This window comes from Triturus cristatus, chromosome 10 (assembly GCF_964204655.1).
Source record: "Triturus cristatus chromosome 10, aTriCri1.1, whole genome shotgun sequence".
NCBI lineage: Eukaryota > Metazoa > Chordata > Amphibia > Caudata > Salamandridae > Triturus > Triturus cristatus.
The window spans coordinates 286,278,395-286,297,831 of NC_140593.1; the positions used below are offsets into that span (position 1 = coordinate 286,278,395).

Sequence of the window (19,437 nt, forward strand, 5' to 3'; positions counted from 1 at the left end):
GTGCTGGTTTGAGCAATGATACATGAAAGACAGGGTGTATCCGCAACGACTGGGGCAAGCACACCTTCACGTTCACGGGACCCATACATTTGGTAATTCGATAGGGGCCCATGTACTTGGGATGGAACACACTGTTCTTTCGAAACCTCATGTTTCTTGTGGATATCCAGACGTAGTCTCCAGTGCGGTACAGTGGCCCGGGCCTTCTCTTTCTGTCTGCCGCAGCCTTGTATCTTCTCTTGGCCTCTATTAGGACAGCCCTTGAGCGCATCAACGTGTCTTTTATGTGTGCCACCCTGTCCGCTGTGGCGGGAATCCTGTCCTCTCTGAACGGATGTAGAAATGGCAAGAACCTGGGATGTTAGCCATAGTTGCTATAGAACGGAGATGACTGTGTGGAGCTGTGAGTGGCGTTGTTATAGGCTATCTCTGCAACCCATAGCAAGTCGACCCATTCTTCCCTGCCCTGGTCCACAAAACATCGCAGATACTGTTTGAGCGTTTGGTTCAGGCGCTCGGTTTGGCCGTCTGTTTGAGGGTGGTAGCTGGTGGACAGGGCGGTCTTAACATGCAGCGCAGTGCACCAAGTCTTCCAGAATTGCGCAGTAAACTGCGATCCCCGGTCCGACACGATCACCCCAGGTAATCCATGCAGTCGTACCACATTCTTTAGGAGTAGTGACGCCAATTCCCCGGCCGTAGGGACTCTCTTGCAGGGGATGAAGTGCCCCATTTTCGTCAAGTAATCCACCACCACCACCAGTATTGCCGTCATCCCCTGGTCTACCGGTAGGCCCACCACGAAGTCCAGTGATATGCTATCCCATGGTCTATCCGGGGTCGGAAGTGGATGTAAGAGCCCTTGGGTTCGGCCATGGTCGGCCTTCATGGTAGCACACGTAGGACACTCCTGTCCCCACCTCCTGACATCCACTCTCATGGTTGGCCACCAGAAATGCCGTCCCATGCTAGCCACCGTTTTTTCAAAGCCCAAATGACCTGCGCATGGAGAGTCATGGCACCAGATGAATGCTTGTTTCCTTAGCCTAGGCGTGGGTATCAATAGGCACCTGCCCTTCAGGGGTATCCCGTCCTTCAGCTGCCATTCTCTGTGACTGAGGAGCCACCTCCGCCATGCGAATGACATGATCCCTCTCTTTATTCCCCTCAGGAAAGTATCCGGTTGGATAACCCCCAATACCATCCTCGGGGAAATGATGGAACGCTCGGTCGCAGGCAATGGTTCCTTAACTGCAGATTGACGGGACAGGGCGTCCGCCTTCCGGTTTTCCGTCCCCGGCCGATATGTGATGCGGAAGTTGAACCCCGCAAAGAAGATCATCCACCGCAGCTGCCTGGGAGAAAGGTGTCTTGTGGCCGTCATGAACTGTAGGTTCCGATGGTCCGTGTACACCGATACCACATGTCTTGCCCCCATCAACCAATGCCTCCATTCGGTGAAGGCGTCCTTGATTGCGAGAAGCTCCTTCTCCGCAATATGGTAGTTGCGTTCGGCGTCGTTGAGTTTGCGGGACATGTACGCAACGGGATGAAGCACCCCTGTGTCGTGGTTGCGTTGGGACAAGATAGCCCCCAGCGCCACATCCGATGCGTCCGCTTCCACCACGTAGGGGAGATCCGGATCGGGGTGAGCCAACACCGGCGCCTTACCAAAGGCGCTTTTCAGGGCCTCAAAGGCTTTGTTCGCTTCAGGGGACCAGACAAACTCCTTGGACTTCCTCAGTAGCTGTGTGATTGGGGCCACCAATCCTGAAAATCCATCTATAAACCGCCTGTAAAAGTTGGCGAAGCCAATGAAACTTTGGACGTCCTTCACGCTTTGGGGCACCGGCCATTCTTTCACCGCCTTGATCTTTCGTTCTGCCATCTCCTGTCCCTCTGGACTCAGCATCACTCCGAGGAATTCCACGGATGTGACGTGGAAGTCACACTTGCTGAGTTTACAAAACAGCATGTTTTCCCTCAGCTTTTGGAGCACAGCTTTGACGTGGTGTACGTGCTCCTCCACACTGGACGAATAGATGAGGATGTCGTCGATATATACGACCACGTAGATATCCAACTCCTCTCTGAATACCTCATTCAAAAAGTACTGAAAGGCTGCCGGGGCGTTGCACAGACCGAACGGCATGACGAGGTACTCAAAAAGGCCGAACCTGGTCTTAAAGGCGGTCTTCCACTCGTCTCCGTCCCTCATGCGCACCAGATGGTATGCCCCTTTCAAATCCAACTTGGTGTAGATACGAGCTTTCTTGACCTGTTCCAGAAGTACACTGATGAGAGGCAAGGGGTACCGATTTTTTATGGTTATCGCATTCAATGCCCTAAAGTCCACACAGGCTCTCAGCTCCCCATTAGCCTTCGGGATGAAGAAGAGTGGCGAGGCGGCCGGAGACTTGAACGGGCGGATGAATCCTAGCTTGAGGAGTTTATCCAGGTACCCCCGGAGATGCACGTTTTCAGGCTCCGTCAGGGCATACAGCCTGCCGCTGGGAACGCTGGCCCCTGGCACCAGGTCGATCTGGCAGTCAAACTGTCTATGTGGTGGTAGCACTTCCGCCTTCACCTCATCAAATACATCCTCAAAACTGTGATAAGCCTGGGGGAGAGCCACATCTTTTTCTGCCGCTGTAGCCACTGTCTGACTCCCGCTCTCATCTGCGTCAAGGGATTCCGTTCTTATCCCACAATGCAGGATGCAATACGGTGACGTCATTTCGATGCGATGTGTTGGCCAATCCACAGAGGGGTTGTGTTTCTGTAGCCACGGCAATCCCAATATGACGCCATATTGGGGCGCTCGGATGATGTTAAAATCGATTTGTTCCAAATGGTTCCTCCCATATCTCATCGGAAGGACCCCCGTGTGCTGCCCGATGGGCCCCGTCACCAATCGCCTTCCGTCTACAGCATAGACGTCTTCGGGTACAGCTTTGGGAAGAAGCACTAGCCCTAGCCTGCATGCCTCGTTGTGGTCCATAAACATGCCAGTGGCCCCTGAATCCACCATGGCCACAACAGGTATCCACTGGTCATGCACTCCCACGTGCACCGTGATAAACAGGTGTCGTTGTCCCTTAGTGACCGAGTTGGAAAGTGAAGGGAAGGATGAGTGACTCCGAGATGCCCCTTCTTTGGTCTGGGAGTCCTCTAGTTTTCCGCCGGTATGTCCACCACGGCTGTTACCGACCGGTTGGCCCGATAACGTGACGTCTTCGGTTTGGCAGGGCATTCACGTACGTAGTGGCCTTTTTTGCCACAATATAGGCACAATCCTTGTTTACGGCGTGACTCTTTCTCCGTGGCTGTGAGGCTCGCTCGTATTGCGCCGATGTCCATGGGTTCCCCCTTGGATGCGGTGGAAGTTTCAGGACTTCCCACCGTCACATAGGATGGAAGGGATTTTCCTTTTCTCCCATGATCCCCCTTTCTTTCACTTAGCCTATGTTCCAACCGTAATACCAGGTTGATAAGGCCCTCACATGTCTTGGGTTGAGGGTCAATATGAGCCACGGCGTCCTTGAGCTCATCGCACAGCCCGTGATGGAAGAGCGCCGTCTGTTTCGCAACAGGCCACTTGGTTTCCGCAACCAGCCTTCGGAACGCGTTGAGATACTGCACCAGGTCGTTGGATCCCTGTCTCAACTCAAGCATTTCACGGTCCGCCGTGTACGAGTCAGCCCTTCTGTCGAATACCTTCAGGAATTCCTCGCGAAAAGCACCCCAATCACATAAGATGGGGTCGTCCCTGCTCACCAGAGGTACGGCCCATTGTGCCGCGTTTCCAGCCAAATAGGAAATAAGGAAAGCCACACGAGCCTGACTCGTGGGGAACGCCTTTGGTTTGCACGATAAATGCAGCGCCACTTGTGTGAGGAATACCTGCACTGTGTTAGGATCCCCACTGTACCTCTCTGGTGTTGCCAAGGGGATGGCTACCGGCATTTCCACTACTACCGCAGGGGTCTGGTTCGTGAGGGAGGTGCTGGGCGTGAGCGGGTCCAATTGGATAGCATCCAGTCTGGCTTTTACATCGGCTGTTTCTTGCCTAGAGGCAGCCACTTCAACTTGCACGGTCGCTAAAGCAGCCAGCACATCAAGTGTTGCCATGTCTGTTATCGACCGGGAGACAGTTAGTGTTATTTACGGTCGGATATTTTGTAACGCCCTGAACGTCTCAGGATCGTTTAACAGACACGATAATGAGGACGCAACCACTTGTGAAGGGTTAGTTATTTAATGAAGGCAAAAATAATACAAAGAATAAACAAAAGTTATAGTCACTGGAATCCTCCAGGCTAAGTACGTTACCAGCCCACAGCACGGATGGTCCTAACCGTCCTCTGCATATACGCCGATCCCGGCGTATGCCAACAGAGGGCAGAAATGAAATGGCCGACAATGCCAATCGGTAGGCTGTGAGGGGCACGAAGAGTGTTGGGGAGAATCGAGGAGTCAGGGAAACACCCAGCCGGGGTCTCTACCTGAAGGGAGCAGCCGCTCAACCTCTTCCTCAGACTGCACCGGGACGCGGAGTCACCTCCTGGTGATGCGTCACCGATACCCCAATCAAAAGCAAGAAGACTGAACCGAGAGCAGCCGCTCGATCGATCCTGTGGACTTCCGAGTCTGTAACGCGGCAAACACCTCCTGGTGTGCGTTACAGCTGGCAGTCCCTGTATCTCTGGTCGGGCTGGGAGTTACGACTCCAACCAGCAGAAGCGCCACTGCGCTTTGACTCAGCCGAGTCAAAAAGCGAAGCTCAATGGTTGACCGGTAGAGCTTCCGGGTCCTTCACAGGTGACGATGGGGCAAGACACGGCCCAGGGAGTAACGACTCGACCTACCTCCGTTCTTGCCTTACTGGAGCACCACTCCGGAACACTGCTCTTCACGAAGCAGGTACGTCGGTGTAAACACAATATTCGACAGCGTTGTACCTCCCGGTTCCTCCCTTTATAGGGCGTGTTTTCCTTGAGTTATGTAACAGCTCTCCTGTTTACATAAGGGCGTGTATTCCTTGAGTTATGTAACAGCTCTCCTGTTTACATAAGGGCGTGTTTTCCTTGAGTTATGTAACAGCTCTCCTGTTTACATAACCTCTCAACCGCTAAGCATCCTGGGAGATGTAGTCCGTTTTCGCTGGTTACCGTTTTCCTCCCCTCGCATGACAGGAATACTTGACACCAACACAGAAGACGGGCGCACTTGTGCCGGAGAGAGACGGGAGACAGAGGAAGCAGCGAAGGCGAAGCAGGAACCGGAGGAAGAAAGAAGAGAAGCGGAGGACGAGGAGCAGCGGGACGAGGAATCGGAGCCGAGGAGGACCGAGCCGGAGCTGGGAGGAGAGAGAGCGACGCGGCAGAGTCGAGAGGCTGAGGAAGCAGAGGAGGCCCCAGAAGAGACGTGGTGCGAGGAGTGGTGGACCCCACAGGAGGAGGCTGGAGAGCGGCCGCAACCAGGAAGTGTTGCGGCGGGGCCGGTGAGTGGCTGAACGACGGGGAAACGGGAACGGGAAGCGGGTGGTAGACAAGGGTAAAGGGGAGGAGGGTGGTTACGGGATCACAGGGTGTTGCTTTGTGGTGGTGGTACGGTGTTGCAGTTTAGAACGTCTCTTTTCCCCTTCCACCCCTTCCCGAAGATACATACCCAGAGTGCCCGCGGCGTGTTTGGTGACCGGGTCTTTCACCTCCCCTGCTCTAGCCTAAAAACCTTAGGTACAGTGTCACAAAACCTCCATCCCATATAGGCCACGGGTGCGGTGACGGATCTTTCCCTTGATTGTAGACTTGATCGGTCAAACTCCCTGACGGCCTCTCGTTTTTCTCTATCCCTCTCATGGGCCTCCCTGGGGAACCCATCTCGGCCATTCCAGAGTCAGCAACCGGAAGAGGAGACCGCCCAGAAGAGAAAGAAGAAGAGGAGACCGCGAGACCACGTCAGGAGCCCCTGACATCCGATCCAACAATCCTATCTGCTGCCTTGCCAATAAAAACCTATCCACTGGCTCATTACATTCAGCCTCCGCGTCTGTTTATCCGGCCCGCCCTCCCACACCATGATTAATCCATGATTGGCATATTTGATTTTCTAGCAAGTCCCTAGTAAAGTGCACCAGGTGTGCTCAGGGCCTGTAAATCAAATGCTACTAGTGGGCCTGCAGCACTGATGGTGCCACCCACATGAGTAGCCCTGCAAACATGTCTCAAACCTGCCACTGCAATGTCTGAGTGCAGTTTTAAACCGCCATTTCGACCTTGAAAGTGCACCCACTTGCCAGCCCCAAACCTTCCCTTTTACTGCATGTACATCACTCCTAAGGTAAGCCCAAGGCAGCCCCATGAGCAGGGTGCAGTGTATTTAAACGGTGGGACATGTATTGGTGTGCTTTACATGTCTTATAGTGAATACTGCTAATTTCTTTTTTCACTATTGCAAGGACTATCTCTCCCATAGGGAAACATGGGGATTCCCTTGAAATACTATTTAAGTGTAATTGCTCATTGAAAGCAGATCGAGATTTGGAGTTTGAGGTCTCTGAACTCAATTTAAAATACATCTTTTGGTGAAATTAAATTGCATGTTTGAAAGTGTAAATTTTCTACCTTAACCATTCTGTGCCTCTGCCTCTCTCTAGAATCAACGTCTGGGTTGGCTGACAGTTGGGCTCTTATGCATTCACTCTAAACAGTCACAAAAACGGAGCTTAGGTGTGACCTGCACATCCTGATTGCCACCACCAGGCTGATGGGCGTTCCTGAGCTAGAATGGTGGGAGGAGCGGTCACTGACACCAGTAAAGGGCTGTGCCTGTTCACACACAAAGCTGTCTCCACCCCCTTGTAGTGTGTCTGGAGCCAGGTCAGGCACGACAAAGACTTTGCACGACAAAGACTTTCGTTTGAAGTCTGCTTACCTCAAAGGCAGAAAGGCGTATAAATATTGGTCCTCTGACACACCAAAATCTAAACACTTCTGGACTTAAGACATTCCGCCATGAAGAAAAGCTGGATTGCTGTCAGGAGATAATGCCACTTTTCTGGGTGTTTCGCTGTGCTGGCCAGCAGCTTCTGTCCTGGGAGCGAAAGGACTGGAATTTGCTTTGTACATTCTGCTTCCAGGTTCTCCAAGGTCTTGCATGTTCTTGCCTCTTGTTAAGAAGTCTCAAGGCCATCAAAGACTTCACCTGCATCTTGTGAACAGCACCTGGACATCTCTGCTGGGAGTTCCGATTTCCAAGTGGTGCCAAATCCAGTTCCTGGCCCCTTGAAATCGTGTGGTTGGTGCTGCAACCCAAGAAAAGCAACATCAACGCTGTTAGCGGCACCGCTGCCTGCACCAGAGCCGAGGGCACCACTCGTTAAGTGCACGATACACAGCTCCGACTTGCACTGCAGCCCCAACCTGTCCGACGACAGCGCTTTGTACCGACACCGTGCCGCTGCCTACACTAGAGCTCCGCCCGACCTATACCACTGCAAAAAGAACTATTGATGGACAGAATGCAGAACAATGTCATACATTCACCCCAGTACAGAGATCTGGGCCTAAATCCATCGTTTTTTGCTCACCATGCCTTTCCAGTTTGGACCCAGCCATATGCAAATCAGTCTTGACCCTGTACCCAATGGGAACAGTCCAGCCCGAACTGCCAGGCCAGGTCCTCCCTGGACTGGAAACAAGCATCCTAGGACCGGTTTCGGGGTTCCACCCCTCTTCAACCAGGATAGCTTGATTCCAGTGGCATGGCCATCCATCATCCCCTTTGGTATCGCGATCTATACCACAGCACAAACGCCTGTCGACGCCAGCACCTCAAATCCATCATCGTGGAGTCGATAACCGACATGGATGACCTCTCCAATTCATCAACCCCGCACCGTAACAAGCAATCACCACCTCGCCGCCAACGACATATCACCTCCCCTGTGCAGCAGTAAGGAAATGATGTTCACCAGCGACGCCTCACCTCTCCGACGCCATACCACATCCTTTGTTTTCATGGTACTGGGGGTCCATGTGACTCTGTAGCCAGCCTACACTTCTCGCGGTCGGCGCCCAACTGTTGGATTAGTACGTGTCACGATAGCTCCGGTTGGGGCTATTGTTTTCTAGGAGCTATATATTTTTACGGTACATTTTTTAAAAGTGATATCTCGATTTGTGTATGTTGGAATTGGTCTTGTTTTATTCAGATAAATATTGGATATTTTTCTAAACTGGTGTATTTTCTTTTTGTAGTGTTTTTACTGTGTGAGTATGTACAGATGCTTTACACATTGCCTGACTGCTCGTGCCAAGATACCAAGGGGCTGAACTGGGGTTATCTTGGCTGTGTAATCCCCTTACCCTGACTATAGTGAGAGTCCCTACTTGGACAGGGTGCAAACCAATGCCAACTAGAAGCTCCATTTCTAACAACACCCTTAAATTGTCATAAACGTAAAAAGTCAGTTTATGCCTTTGTGATCACAGTGACAGAAAACACCCGGACCTATTGGGTGTGCGTACACGCAAAGATGATAGGATGATGAACCAGGTGCAGCACCACTAAGAGAGAGGATTGTGCGACAGTGCCACAGGGTTTTCATGAACATCATGATGTATGATTTGTGGTTACATCTCCATGTGTCTTGTAGTTTTTTCCCCAACGTTTTTTTCCCTACGGCTTTATGGGTACTGTAGTGTGCTGTGGGCTACTAGTGATAAGGAGTACAAAAAGTGAAACACAATCCTCGGTCTCTGTGCCAACAATAGAACTGTAACTTTCCTTCATGACAGCATGGACATTTTTACATATCCCAACTCGTAACTCGATAGTGGATACTACCAAGATGATATGAAGCAGCAAAACACAGCAATTCATTCTTAAATTCCATAGGTAAACGTCTCACTTCCTTGCTCATTACAACACCATTTATTCAGATCTCTTCATGGTAATCAGAATGTGTCAACACCTTCAGGGATGGGATTTCATCAGGACATGATCCAAAAAGACCTTGGAGGCGCTCAAGAGAGTCAACCACGATGGTGCTGCTCAGTGTTCCACAGAATGACTTTAGGATGGGCCATGCAGACTAGTGGCCTGGATTACAGCTTGGCAGACAGGTTATTCTGTCACCAGACAGATATCCCATCTGCCTTATTACAAGGACCACAGGATACAATGCACATGTAAGAAGGCTGAAATGATATCCAAAACCTGGCGATGGAGTAACTCCTCTGATAAACTCTAATTCAAGCTTTAAGTCTGCCAATGTGGCTGTATACGAAGGGCACAAAATGTCCGCTTCTTCTTCTTCGAGTTGTCTACAATGTTTTCCTATATTATTTTATATCTAGGTACATCTTTGAGTGACGTTCTGTGTGTCTACCTACAAAATAAACTTGGAAGAAACACCGGTTTATAACTGAATATCTTGAATGCTTGCAAATGTGATTTATTGTCTTTTATAGTAGTAATTTCAAAATAATTATACTATGTTCCTAGTGGAGAGTACACTTTTATGACTAGATGAAAAAGACCAGTCCTTTTTGTAACTGGTTCTCTTGGACATTTACATACAATGCCTTAATGTTATAGCATTGTAAAAACCCCATAAGTTACCCATATGCCTAAAGGGTTAGGGCATACAATAGTCATTGACCCAAAAATATCTCCCTAGGTTTAATTTAACAATATAAATATTTTAAGTATTTAAAATTGTCAATACGTACTGTTAGAAATTGGATTTCTGGTTGGCAGAGGTATGCACTCTGTCCAAGCAGGAACCACAATCCTAGTCAGGGTAAGAGGCAGGCCAACCCTAAATTAACCTGTGCTCACCTTCTGGTAGCTTGGCACAGAGCAGTCAGGCTTATCTTAAGAGGCAATGTGTAAAGTATTTGTAAAACACTTCAAACAGTAAAACTGTGAAAACACCACACAAAATGATTACACATCAGGTAAGAAAAATAGGTTTAATAAATTAAACGAGACAAAAACGACAAAAATCCAATAAGTAAAACATGAAATATGATTTTTTAAAGAATAAACTGAAAAATAGTGCTTACAAGCAATAAGTGCCTATTTGGGACATCTGGTTGCGCTGTACAAAGTCAAAATTTCAGTCAGACCACGATGAGCGTGGGTCAGCTACAGGGACCTAGTTAGGCCCGCTGAGCAAAAGTACCTTGATCCTGGTTGGGTCGACAAAGATATGAAGTGCAGCCGAAGCGATGCGCTGATGTTGAAAGCAGCAGAGGGAGATGTGTCGATTTTCTCCACGCAAAGGCAGCTATGCATTGGTTCCCAGGGTGATGTGCTGGCTCCGAATGCGAGGCACCGGTTCTGCTCCTGCAGCAGAGGCTGCGTTTATTCCGCGTGTAATGCGCTGGTTCCGAAGGCTATGCACCGGGTTTGATCCACCTAACAGTGAAGGTGTGAAGGTTCCGATTTGCAAAATGCGCTGGTTCCGATCCCTGCAAAGGCGAAGATGCGTCGGTATCGATGAGGATGCGTGGATTTGCTGAAGTAGTACCTGAGGCTTCACTTCCAAGGTCCAGGACTGGGGTGGCATCACTTGGCAGGGCAGACTCACAGATGGCGGAATCCAGGTACCGATGCAGGTGAGTTGGAAGTCTTTTGTACCCCTGAGCCTTCAATGAGGAGGCAAGCCAGCAAGCCCTTGGAGTCACTCTGGGTTCAAGTGATGCAGATTCAGTCCTTCTCACCCAAGCAGGGGAACAGCAGGCAGAAGGGGAGCACAGCAAGACAGGAGTCCAGCAGAGTGACAGTCCTTCAGCAGCACTGCAGTTCTTCTTCCTGGTAGAGTCTTCACAGGTCCAGAAGTGTACTGAAGTGGTGGTGTCAGAGGTCCAGTACGTATACCCAGTTGTGCCTCTGAAGTAGAGTAGACTTCAAAGATATTGATTTGAAGTGCACAAAGGCACTCTCTTACTGCCCTAGCTCCAGACTCACTACAGGGGGGTATGCAGCCCTTTATGTGGGGGACAGGACACAGCCTATTCAGATGCAAGTAGGAGTCTGTACCCAGCTACTCCCTCCCATCCTCCCAGGATGGCCCATTGAGTCACACCTAAGCTCCCATTGTGTGTGGCTGTCTAAGCGGAATACACAAAGCCCAGCTATCACCCTCCCCAAACGTGTATCAGAAACAGGCAGCAGGCACCTAATGGCTAAAGTAAGAAAATCAGAAACACAAAAAAGGAACCTTTGGGTCTATGGTGTTGGTCAAATAGTTGTACCCGTAACGACAAAGGAGTGTCCCTTTTATAGGACGGTTTCCCTTACCTACCCGAGAGTAGTGTGGAAATCGCAGAAATTACCGTTGGCATAAGCTGGACCCATTTTGTTTGTGGCATCGATTTTCGTTAGCCATGTGTTAGCCCTGTGCTTCTTCCGTCTTCACTGTTGCCTGCTTTTCTATTTTGCTTGAGTCATCAACTATAGTTAACTCCTTCACTACTGAGCCAGAGCACTGCGCATGCTCAGAAAGGCCCATAGCTGCTAGAATGCACCTGTTTTAGAATGTAACTGTCAGGCTATTCCAACTGACATAAGCAGTTCTATCTCCCCTCCCACTTTGTTGACCAAGCGATTTCTGTCTGCCCATGTTAGTCAATAACTATTCCTGTATATGCCTGAACCTCCTCTTTGAGTCTCCATGCTTATTCAGTGGTAAATAGGGTATATAAGACCCTTGGTTTCTGTATTCTATGGACTACCTCCTACAGTGGCCCGAGAGTCCTGTATCGATGTAGTCACACTCATGAGAGATTAATAAACTTGTTATTTGATATTCCAGCTTCCGTGCCAATCTCTTCTTTGTTGGTTTAAGAACCAGTGGTCAGATAAGGGTGAACCCCTTCACCGGTGGGCCCCTAAAAAGGCTCATTTCCACATTAGCACGCTTCATCATTGGGGAACCTCCTCGTATCATGATGCCTAGTCATGATACGGGCTACAACCCTCTCCCTAGGAGGAAGGAGCTCCGGGATGTTTTCAAACTAAGAGGTATATTCTAAATACCCGAATGAAGAGCCATGGATGTTGAGGGCAGCAGAGCAAGGTAACAAAGAGTGATAACAACTAACTCCAGGGCTCGCAAAAAAATGCTTTAATCGAGCGACTTAATAACAGCGTGGCACTGCAGGGGAGATTAGACTAGCTTAGTGCTGCTGCTTGTGGCTGATCAACACAAAGTGTAAAGATAAAGATAAATTGACAGGTTATACTAAACCATCCAGTGATCCCAAAGAACATCAGAAGGTGAAGAATTCCATAGAGGTACCCACTGTAGTCAAGTGACACACCTCAACCGACGCAGGCATGGCGCGAAGGGAGGGGGTCTCAATCCTCAATTCCGAAAAGCCGGCACCAAACTCGCCACGCCTTGGACAGGAGACAGAAGTAAGAAAATGCCAACTTCCTAAAAGTGCCATTTTCAGAACTGCAATTTAAAATCCGACTTCACCAGAAGTTGTGGTCCAGAGAGACCAAACTTGAAAAGTCTAACGCTTCACAATTGGAAATTGCACTTCAAATATGTAATAAGGTAAACTCAGTGTTATCAAATGGAAGAGACAGGCCTTGCAGTAGAAAAAAACAAATGTGAGAGTTTTTCATTACCAGGACATGTAAAACTTAACAGTACATACCCTACCTTTTAAATACACTGCACTCAGCCCTGTGGGTTGTTCAGGGCCTACCTTAGGGGTGACGTGTATAAGAAGGGAATGTTTGGGCCTGACAAGAGGTGTATCTTGCCAGGTGGGCATGGCGGTGAAAACTGCACAAACAGGCTCTGCAATGGCAGGCCTGAGCCATAGTTAGAGGGCTACTTACGTGGGTGGCATAATGAATGCTGCAGACAAACTAGTAGCATTTAATTTACATGGACATGTAGTGCACTTTTCTTAGGGACATATAAGTAAATTAAATATGATGATTGGGGATGAGCCAATATTACCATGTTTAGAGGAGAGAGAGCACAAGCACTTTCGCACTGGTTTACAGTGGTAAAGGGCATAGAGTCCTAAAGCCAGCAACAGAGAGGTTAGAAAAATGGAGGAAGTAGGCAAGAAGTTGGGGGAAGACCACCTTAAGGCTGTCTGGGCTAACACATACAATCAGAAATAATTGAATATCACCAAAGATCTGTATCCAGTACACAAGTCCATTATTTATCACAATTAAATAGACACTGTACAAGAGGAATCCACATTAAACAACAATGGTGCTCTGTGAAGTGAAGTGATCACACAGTGCAAGTGAGTATCGTGATAGAAAATCATAAAAAGTGATCGTCAACAGGCAGTATTGTGGACCGTTCACAGGAGAGAAACACTCATTGAATAGAATTGCAATTAGCAAAAGTCCAACAATTTTCTTGATGCCTCCTGGTGCACCAACTTCCTAGTGTTAGAAGTGTTTGGAGTGTTTCAGAGGAAACGTTTACTCTCGAGACTTGTGCTCCAAGCCAGCTTCTGAGATTAAGTCTTCTGTACTCATGTAACCTGACACATGGGCCCGGCATTCCTGATATTTGCAGAACGCACCCAATACTTGTGACCAGGTTGCATTGGATTTCTTCTCCCTAAAGCCCAACTCCAATATAATTTACACCACGCGATTCATGCATTGCAAATTGGTCCCAGTTCAATTGTTGAAATTTGAAAGTATAATCGCTATCTAGGACCTTGCTGGGCATATTAGAATTAACCACACGCAACTTTAGCATCTCTTCTCTCGCTTCAATTCAGTTACTGTGCTGTCTTAATGATGACAATCCAATACCTTCAGGGTTGAAACGCCAGACACTAAAGGGCATTACATTACACAAGGATGTTGGTCTGCCAGGGGACATTAAGAAAATCATTGGACTTTTGCTAATTACAATACTACTCATTGATTGTATCTACCCTTTAAATAGACCACAAAACTGCTTACTGATGATCACTTTTATGATTTTCTATCACTATACTCACTAGCACTGTTTAATCACAACACAAAGTACAAGTTGTATAATGTAGATCACTCTTGTACAATGTCTATTTAATCATGGGCGTTATACCACTCTTGTACTGGATACAGGTCTTAAACGATATTCATTTATCTATGACATTCGTAAACACTTTAAATATTTATATTGTTAAATGAAACCTAGAGGGATATGTGCTGCTCAATGTTTAATGTAAAAGCACTTTTACAAATGTGATAAAAATAGCTATTTTCGTAAAAACTAGAAAATAGGGTTTGAAGATAAACCAACGCCCCGAAACCTCACTTTCGCCCATGGCTAGGATTATCAACAAGTTCTTCAGGCCACTAGAAAGGAAATTGTTTAACTGAGCACATCACAGAGCAGGACCTGCGATTTGTTGCCATGAAGTCACAACCAGTTGTCCTGAATCAGAGATACACCTTCCCAAGGAACACAATCCCCACTTTTCTGTCACTAACATCACTGTGGAAATTGAAGAGGATCTGTGTCATTGACTCATACCGGATACAATCCTATACGTATGAAGAGAAACATTCAGCAACACCTAGTTTTTAAAAAAGTGATTCCCCTTTCTTAACAATTAAGCAGATCAGACATACATTACAATAAAGATACAACAATGTTTTTGATATTATAGCAGCATTTCAGTGGTAGCATGTGTGAGGAATACTTCTGTCAAGCAAATCATGACATGTTTTGGTACTTACACCAGCAAACACACCAGCGAGCATCTGACAGGGAGCACATCGATGAGGGTGGAAGAATGTTTCGAGAAGGATAGTCCATACAGGTCTTATTTGTATAACACCAAAGGCACTGCACAAAAGACAAAGTAATACATATCACATTCAAGAACAACATATCAATTCATGTTACCCCTGAACCTTTGCACACTTAGTGCTCAGACCCTTTTTTTAAATTTTTTTTTATTTTTTTAAACTTTGTTGATTGGTTTCAGTCATAGTGATACATGTATGGTTTGGACAATATGTTCAAACTTTCATCAGATATTCGGGTAGACGTACAATTCCTTCGTTCATATTAAACATTTCCTGTCGAACCCACCTGCTTATGCATTTCCATTTCGACAACCGGAGACACACCTAGATCTCCCCGATATTTGTTTTAATGTGACCATTTCTTATCCCATTTCTTTGGACATCCTCTAGCTTTGAACACCTCGGTTTCTGCCAACATACATCTGTCCATTTCTTTAGCCCATGTAGTGGCGCGTGGCAAGCCCACTCCCCCCCCACCCTCTAGCAAGTTCTGGTTTTACCAATGTAAAGCCCGTCAGGTCGGTCTCTCCCCATATGTTCAACAATCCCAGTTGCGGTGTTAATTCTAGGTCTGTGCTCAGACCCTTTTAAATGGATGTCTGGAGAAACAGTCTTCTCAGACACTACCAGACTACACTGGATGACTAATGTTCTTTGGTGCTCAGAACTTTCATCTGGAATGCTAAACTGAGTGTCAGTAAACCAATATTGGCCTTGAGTGTTCTACCACAAAGATCAGGGTACAGATAAAATGTAAACAAAATAAATCCCTACAGGATGATTTTTCCTTACACTGAGACCGAATGCTGTCTGAAGCTAACTTCTGTCTGTCTATAGATTATCCCGGGTAAAGCTATTCATCACCAAAAGAGAACACAGCAAGGAAGGGTGCCACAATCTAAGAAACATACATGAATTCAGTATTTAAATTTGGCTCCGGTGACTTGGAGACCCTAGACAAAACCTCAACTAGTGAGAAATGGAACAGTACATGTTCATGTCGAAAGTTTGAGTAAAGTAGAGGCCCAAAACAACTGCAATCTGAGGTTTGTATACTGTTGAATACTAACATCAAGTTTACAAAGTTAGGCCTACGTTCAAATATCTGGTTGGTACAGGGCTTCATTATGCACTTCCGACCAACAGCAAGTTCTTACTTAGGGGGTTTAATAGAAACGTAATCTATTTAAGTGGCAGTTACGAATAACCTTCAATATTACTTAAAAGTAAATGTTTCTATTTCCCGCAAACAGAGGAGTTAGAGACAAACCACTGAAACTTATGGTGACTCATGGATCCTGCGGTAAAGAGAGTACGGCTATGCATTTCAACGTAGAAACTTCAAGTAATAAGATCAATTTCTGAAGTGATCGTCTGAAAAGGGAGAAGAAGCCCAAGGAGACTTACATTCAAATATGTCAATCCTAAGGGAACTGCACTGTCCCCACCTTTTAATAATTATTCTATCGATTTAAACAACAGAATCAAAAGAAAATCAAAATATAACCAGGCTAAAATGTGATGTACTGGGATGGTTTCAGAACAGACATAATGGCACAGAAGTAGGAGATATTTTAGTGTCCGAACGAGTCACAAATGCTGGCTCTCCTTACAGGAAACATGCCCTCCACAAATTTCTTTCACCTCTTTACCCAATATTCTATAACATGAATGAAGCTTGGTAATTGATGTCAGCATTCTAAGACTACTGTTCAACGAATCCTCTTTTTACAGACTCAAATTAACATTGCCACCTTTAACTCCACCAACCAAATCAAATATTTCAGTTGCTCTTACTCGATTAGAAAGTTAACATACTATGCCAAAGCACGAGTCTACATAGGACTCCCCAAAAACAAAATTGCCTACAAGCAATCAAACACGGGATAACCAAACAAAGTCTGGAGGAAATCTAACCACATAAACCTGGTGCTCCAATTCATCCACCAACTATTCATAGAACACAGAATGTACCTCTATTTAAAAATGCATAGTACCAACTTAAGTTGGTCGACAGGTTCATTTTATGGTTGTAGACTATTCACCTAGAACATCAAAATAAAATCATGGTGCACAGGGAAGGGTAAGCCCAGCAGGGTGAAGTACAGATGTATGGGCAGGAACAGCGATACATGGGCGAAGAACAGGACTGAACAAGGCAAATGGAACAAAAAGAAACAAAGTGAGGGACAGCACAAAAAGGAAAATATTAGGATCAGAGCACAGGGTGTCAGAAGCATAAATGTCTTTGTTCTTTTTGTGCAAGGGGTCCTGAACCCAGTCCAAACCAGTTCTGGGTGCACTCTGCCAGTGCACAACTTCTTCCTTTGTCAATGTGGGCCAGGGTCTTCAGACACACTGCAGGAGGTGGAGCCAGTCTTCTGTGGAAGGCAGGCACAGCCCTAGTCAGGTACAGGTGCTACTCCTCCCACCACTCCAAATGCAGATTGGCCTATTCAACCCAGGCAGACTCACTCAGACTCCTGGAGCCACCCCACCCCCTGTTACTCCAAGGCCAGACAGTCAAACCACAACCAGGCATACGCACACAGAAAGGTTGAACAAGAAAATAGCCACCTTCTAAAAGTGCTATTTTCAAACACAGAATTTAAAAACCATCCTTACTAAAGATGTGTTATGAAATTCTGAGTTCAGGGATACCAGACTCCAATTTTCTATCTCACTCCTATTGGAAGATATGCTTGTAAAATGTTACAAAGCATTCCCCATTCTGTCCTAAGGGCAAGATAGCCTTTCAATAGTGAAAAATGAAATTGGCAGCATTTCACTATCAGGACATGTTACACACACCAGTACATGTTCTACCTTTACCATACACTGCACCCTGCCCAGGGGGGTACCATGGGCCTACCATATGGGTGTTATATGTGTAGGAAAAAGGAAGGGTAAGGCCTGGTAAGTGGGTACACTGGCCAGGATAAAATGGCAGTTAAACTGCGTGCAGGCACTGTGTTGGCAGGCCTCAGACATCTTTTCCGGGCTACTCGTGTGGGTGGCAAAATCAGTGCTGCAAGCCCACTAGTAGCATTTGATTTACCAGCCCTGGCACACTCAGTGCACTTTACTAGGGACCTACTGGTAAAACAAATATACCAATCATGGATAACCAATCACAATAACAATTTACACAGAGAACATATGCACTTTAGCACTGATCAGCAGTGGGAAAGTGTCCAGAGTCCTAATGCCAACAACCTCAGGTCAGGAAAAAGTAGGAGGAAGAAGCAAAAAGTTTGGGGATAACCCTGCAAAAAGGGCCATTTCCAACAGAGTACAAGATGCACAAATTGTAGGAACAGAGTGAAAAGAGGTGGGACCAAGGAAGAAGACTGGGGTGATCAGCATAGGAGAGGAATGGTGTGCAAAAGGATGTGTTTGAAGAGATCTGTCAGAAATTGGATTATTCATTTGGTACTAGGCTACACCTACCAACTGAATAAACCCACTCTGGTTAGAGCAAACCACAGTTCTGAAAGCATCTCTTCTCAACATCTCGTAGTTAGGTCATAAGCAGCAGGCAAACACCCACAGAAGTGACGGTAAATGAAAGAAGTACTAACAAGAGCACTATAAAATTACTTCCCCAGCTTTGAAAAATCAGAGAAAACTATAATCAGCAAAAAGACACCAAGATAGGTTAAGGGAAACTGGAGATTTGATTTTTTAAGTTTTAGGACATAAACCTCCAAGAGACAGTAAAGCACCAATCAGAATTCAATGTTCACAGTTGTCCGGGACTTCGAAGTGATTTCAGGACAAACACAAAAGAGCAGAGCTCATGTACACCAAGTGGGTTTTTCAATCAAAGATTAACACCTGACTTGGTCTCTAAAATAGAAGGCCAAATCTTCCAGTGTGGCAAAGACCAAAGCTGTGGCCGGCTAGGGTCCCTCGACCTTAGAAGCCAAGCTCCCCCTGAAGTGGTTAGTTATGGCGCCAAATGTGCTGAGTAGGACAAACTTGGATTTGGTAGCTGCCGAGAGTGTTTTGCCAGTCGGACAGATTGCCGTCTCGCCCTGGTCCAAAGTTTTACCTTTGGACCAAGTAATGTTTTTGAAAGTATTATTGCTCTAGAGGACCACAGCTAGGCAGTGCTCCAAGAAACTGGCTACCTTAGCAAATGGGATCTGCTAAACCAGTTTTCAGTGCAAAAAAAGAACCCTCCTTCTGTACATTCTTCCTCAGAAAGCCTCAGCACCTTGTCCCGGTCCTCCTGAGACAAGTCCCACCCTTTTTAAAGGTCTGGGGAAATTCTTCCTGGTCAGTACTGCAGCCCTCTGCCCCGCAGGGCAGGCTTCTAGGCACCAGGTCTCTCTCCAGCCATGTCTCCTACATGGTCTAGCCCTCAGTGGTTAGATGGGCCCTCTTGAAATTGTCCTGTTCTATGTGTCCCTGAAGAAAGAAAACAGGAGGCCAACCACATTACCCATGGAGTGCAGTGGCAGTCCCTGGGGTCCATCAGAGGTAGGAGCCCTTGTGCGAGTCCTCTTCTTCTAGCAAGAGTCTAAAGTCTCATTTCAGTAGGGCCTTCTAAAGATAAGAGTTTTCTCAGGTCCAGGAATGTTCCGAGGAAGTGGTGGTGGAGTTGCCAGATTTATCTTGTACACTATC

The 19,437-nt window shown here is 47.0% G+C and overlaps 1 protein-coding gene across 1 annotated transcript in view; it reads right to left on the bottom strand.

Moving 5' to 3' along the window:
• LOC146789333 (pituitary tumor-transforming gene 1 protein-interacting protein-like) overlaps nucleotides 1-19,437 on the bottom strand; it is a 182,761-nt gene that overhangs the window by 148,381 nt on the left and 14,943 nt on the right. The window contains exon 3 of the mRNA XM_085631164.1: nucleotides 14,734-14,842. Within this exon, the coding sequence (XP_085487290.1) occupies nucleotides 14,734-14,842 (109 nt within the window). The remainder of the gene's footprint in view (nucleotides 1-14,733; nucleotides 14,843-19,437) is intronic.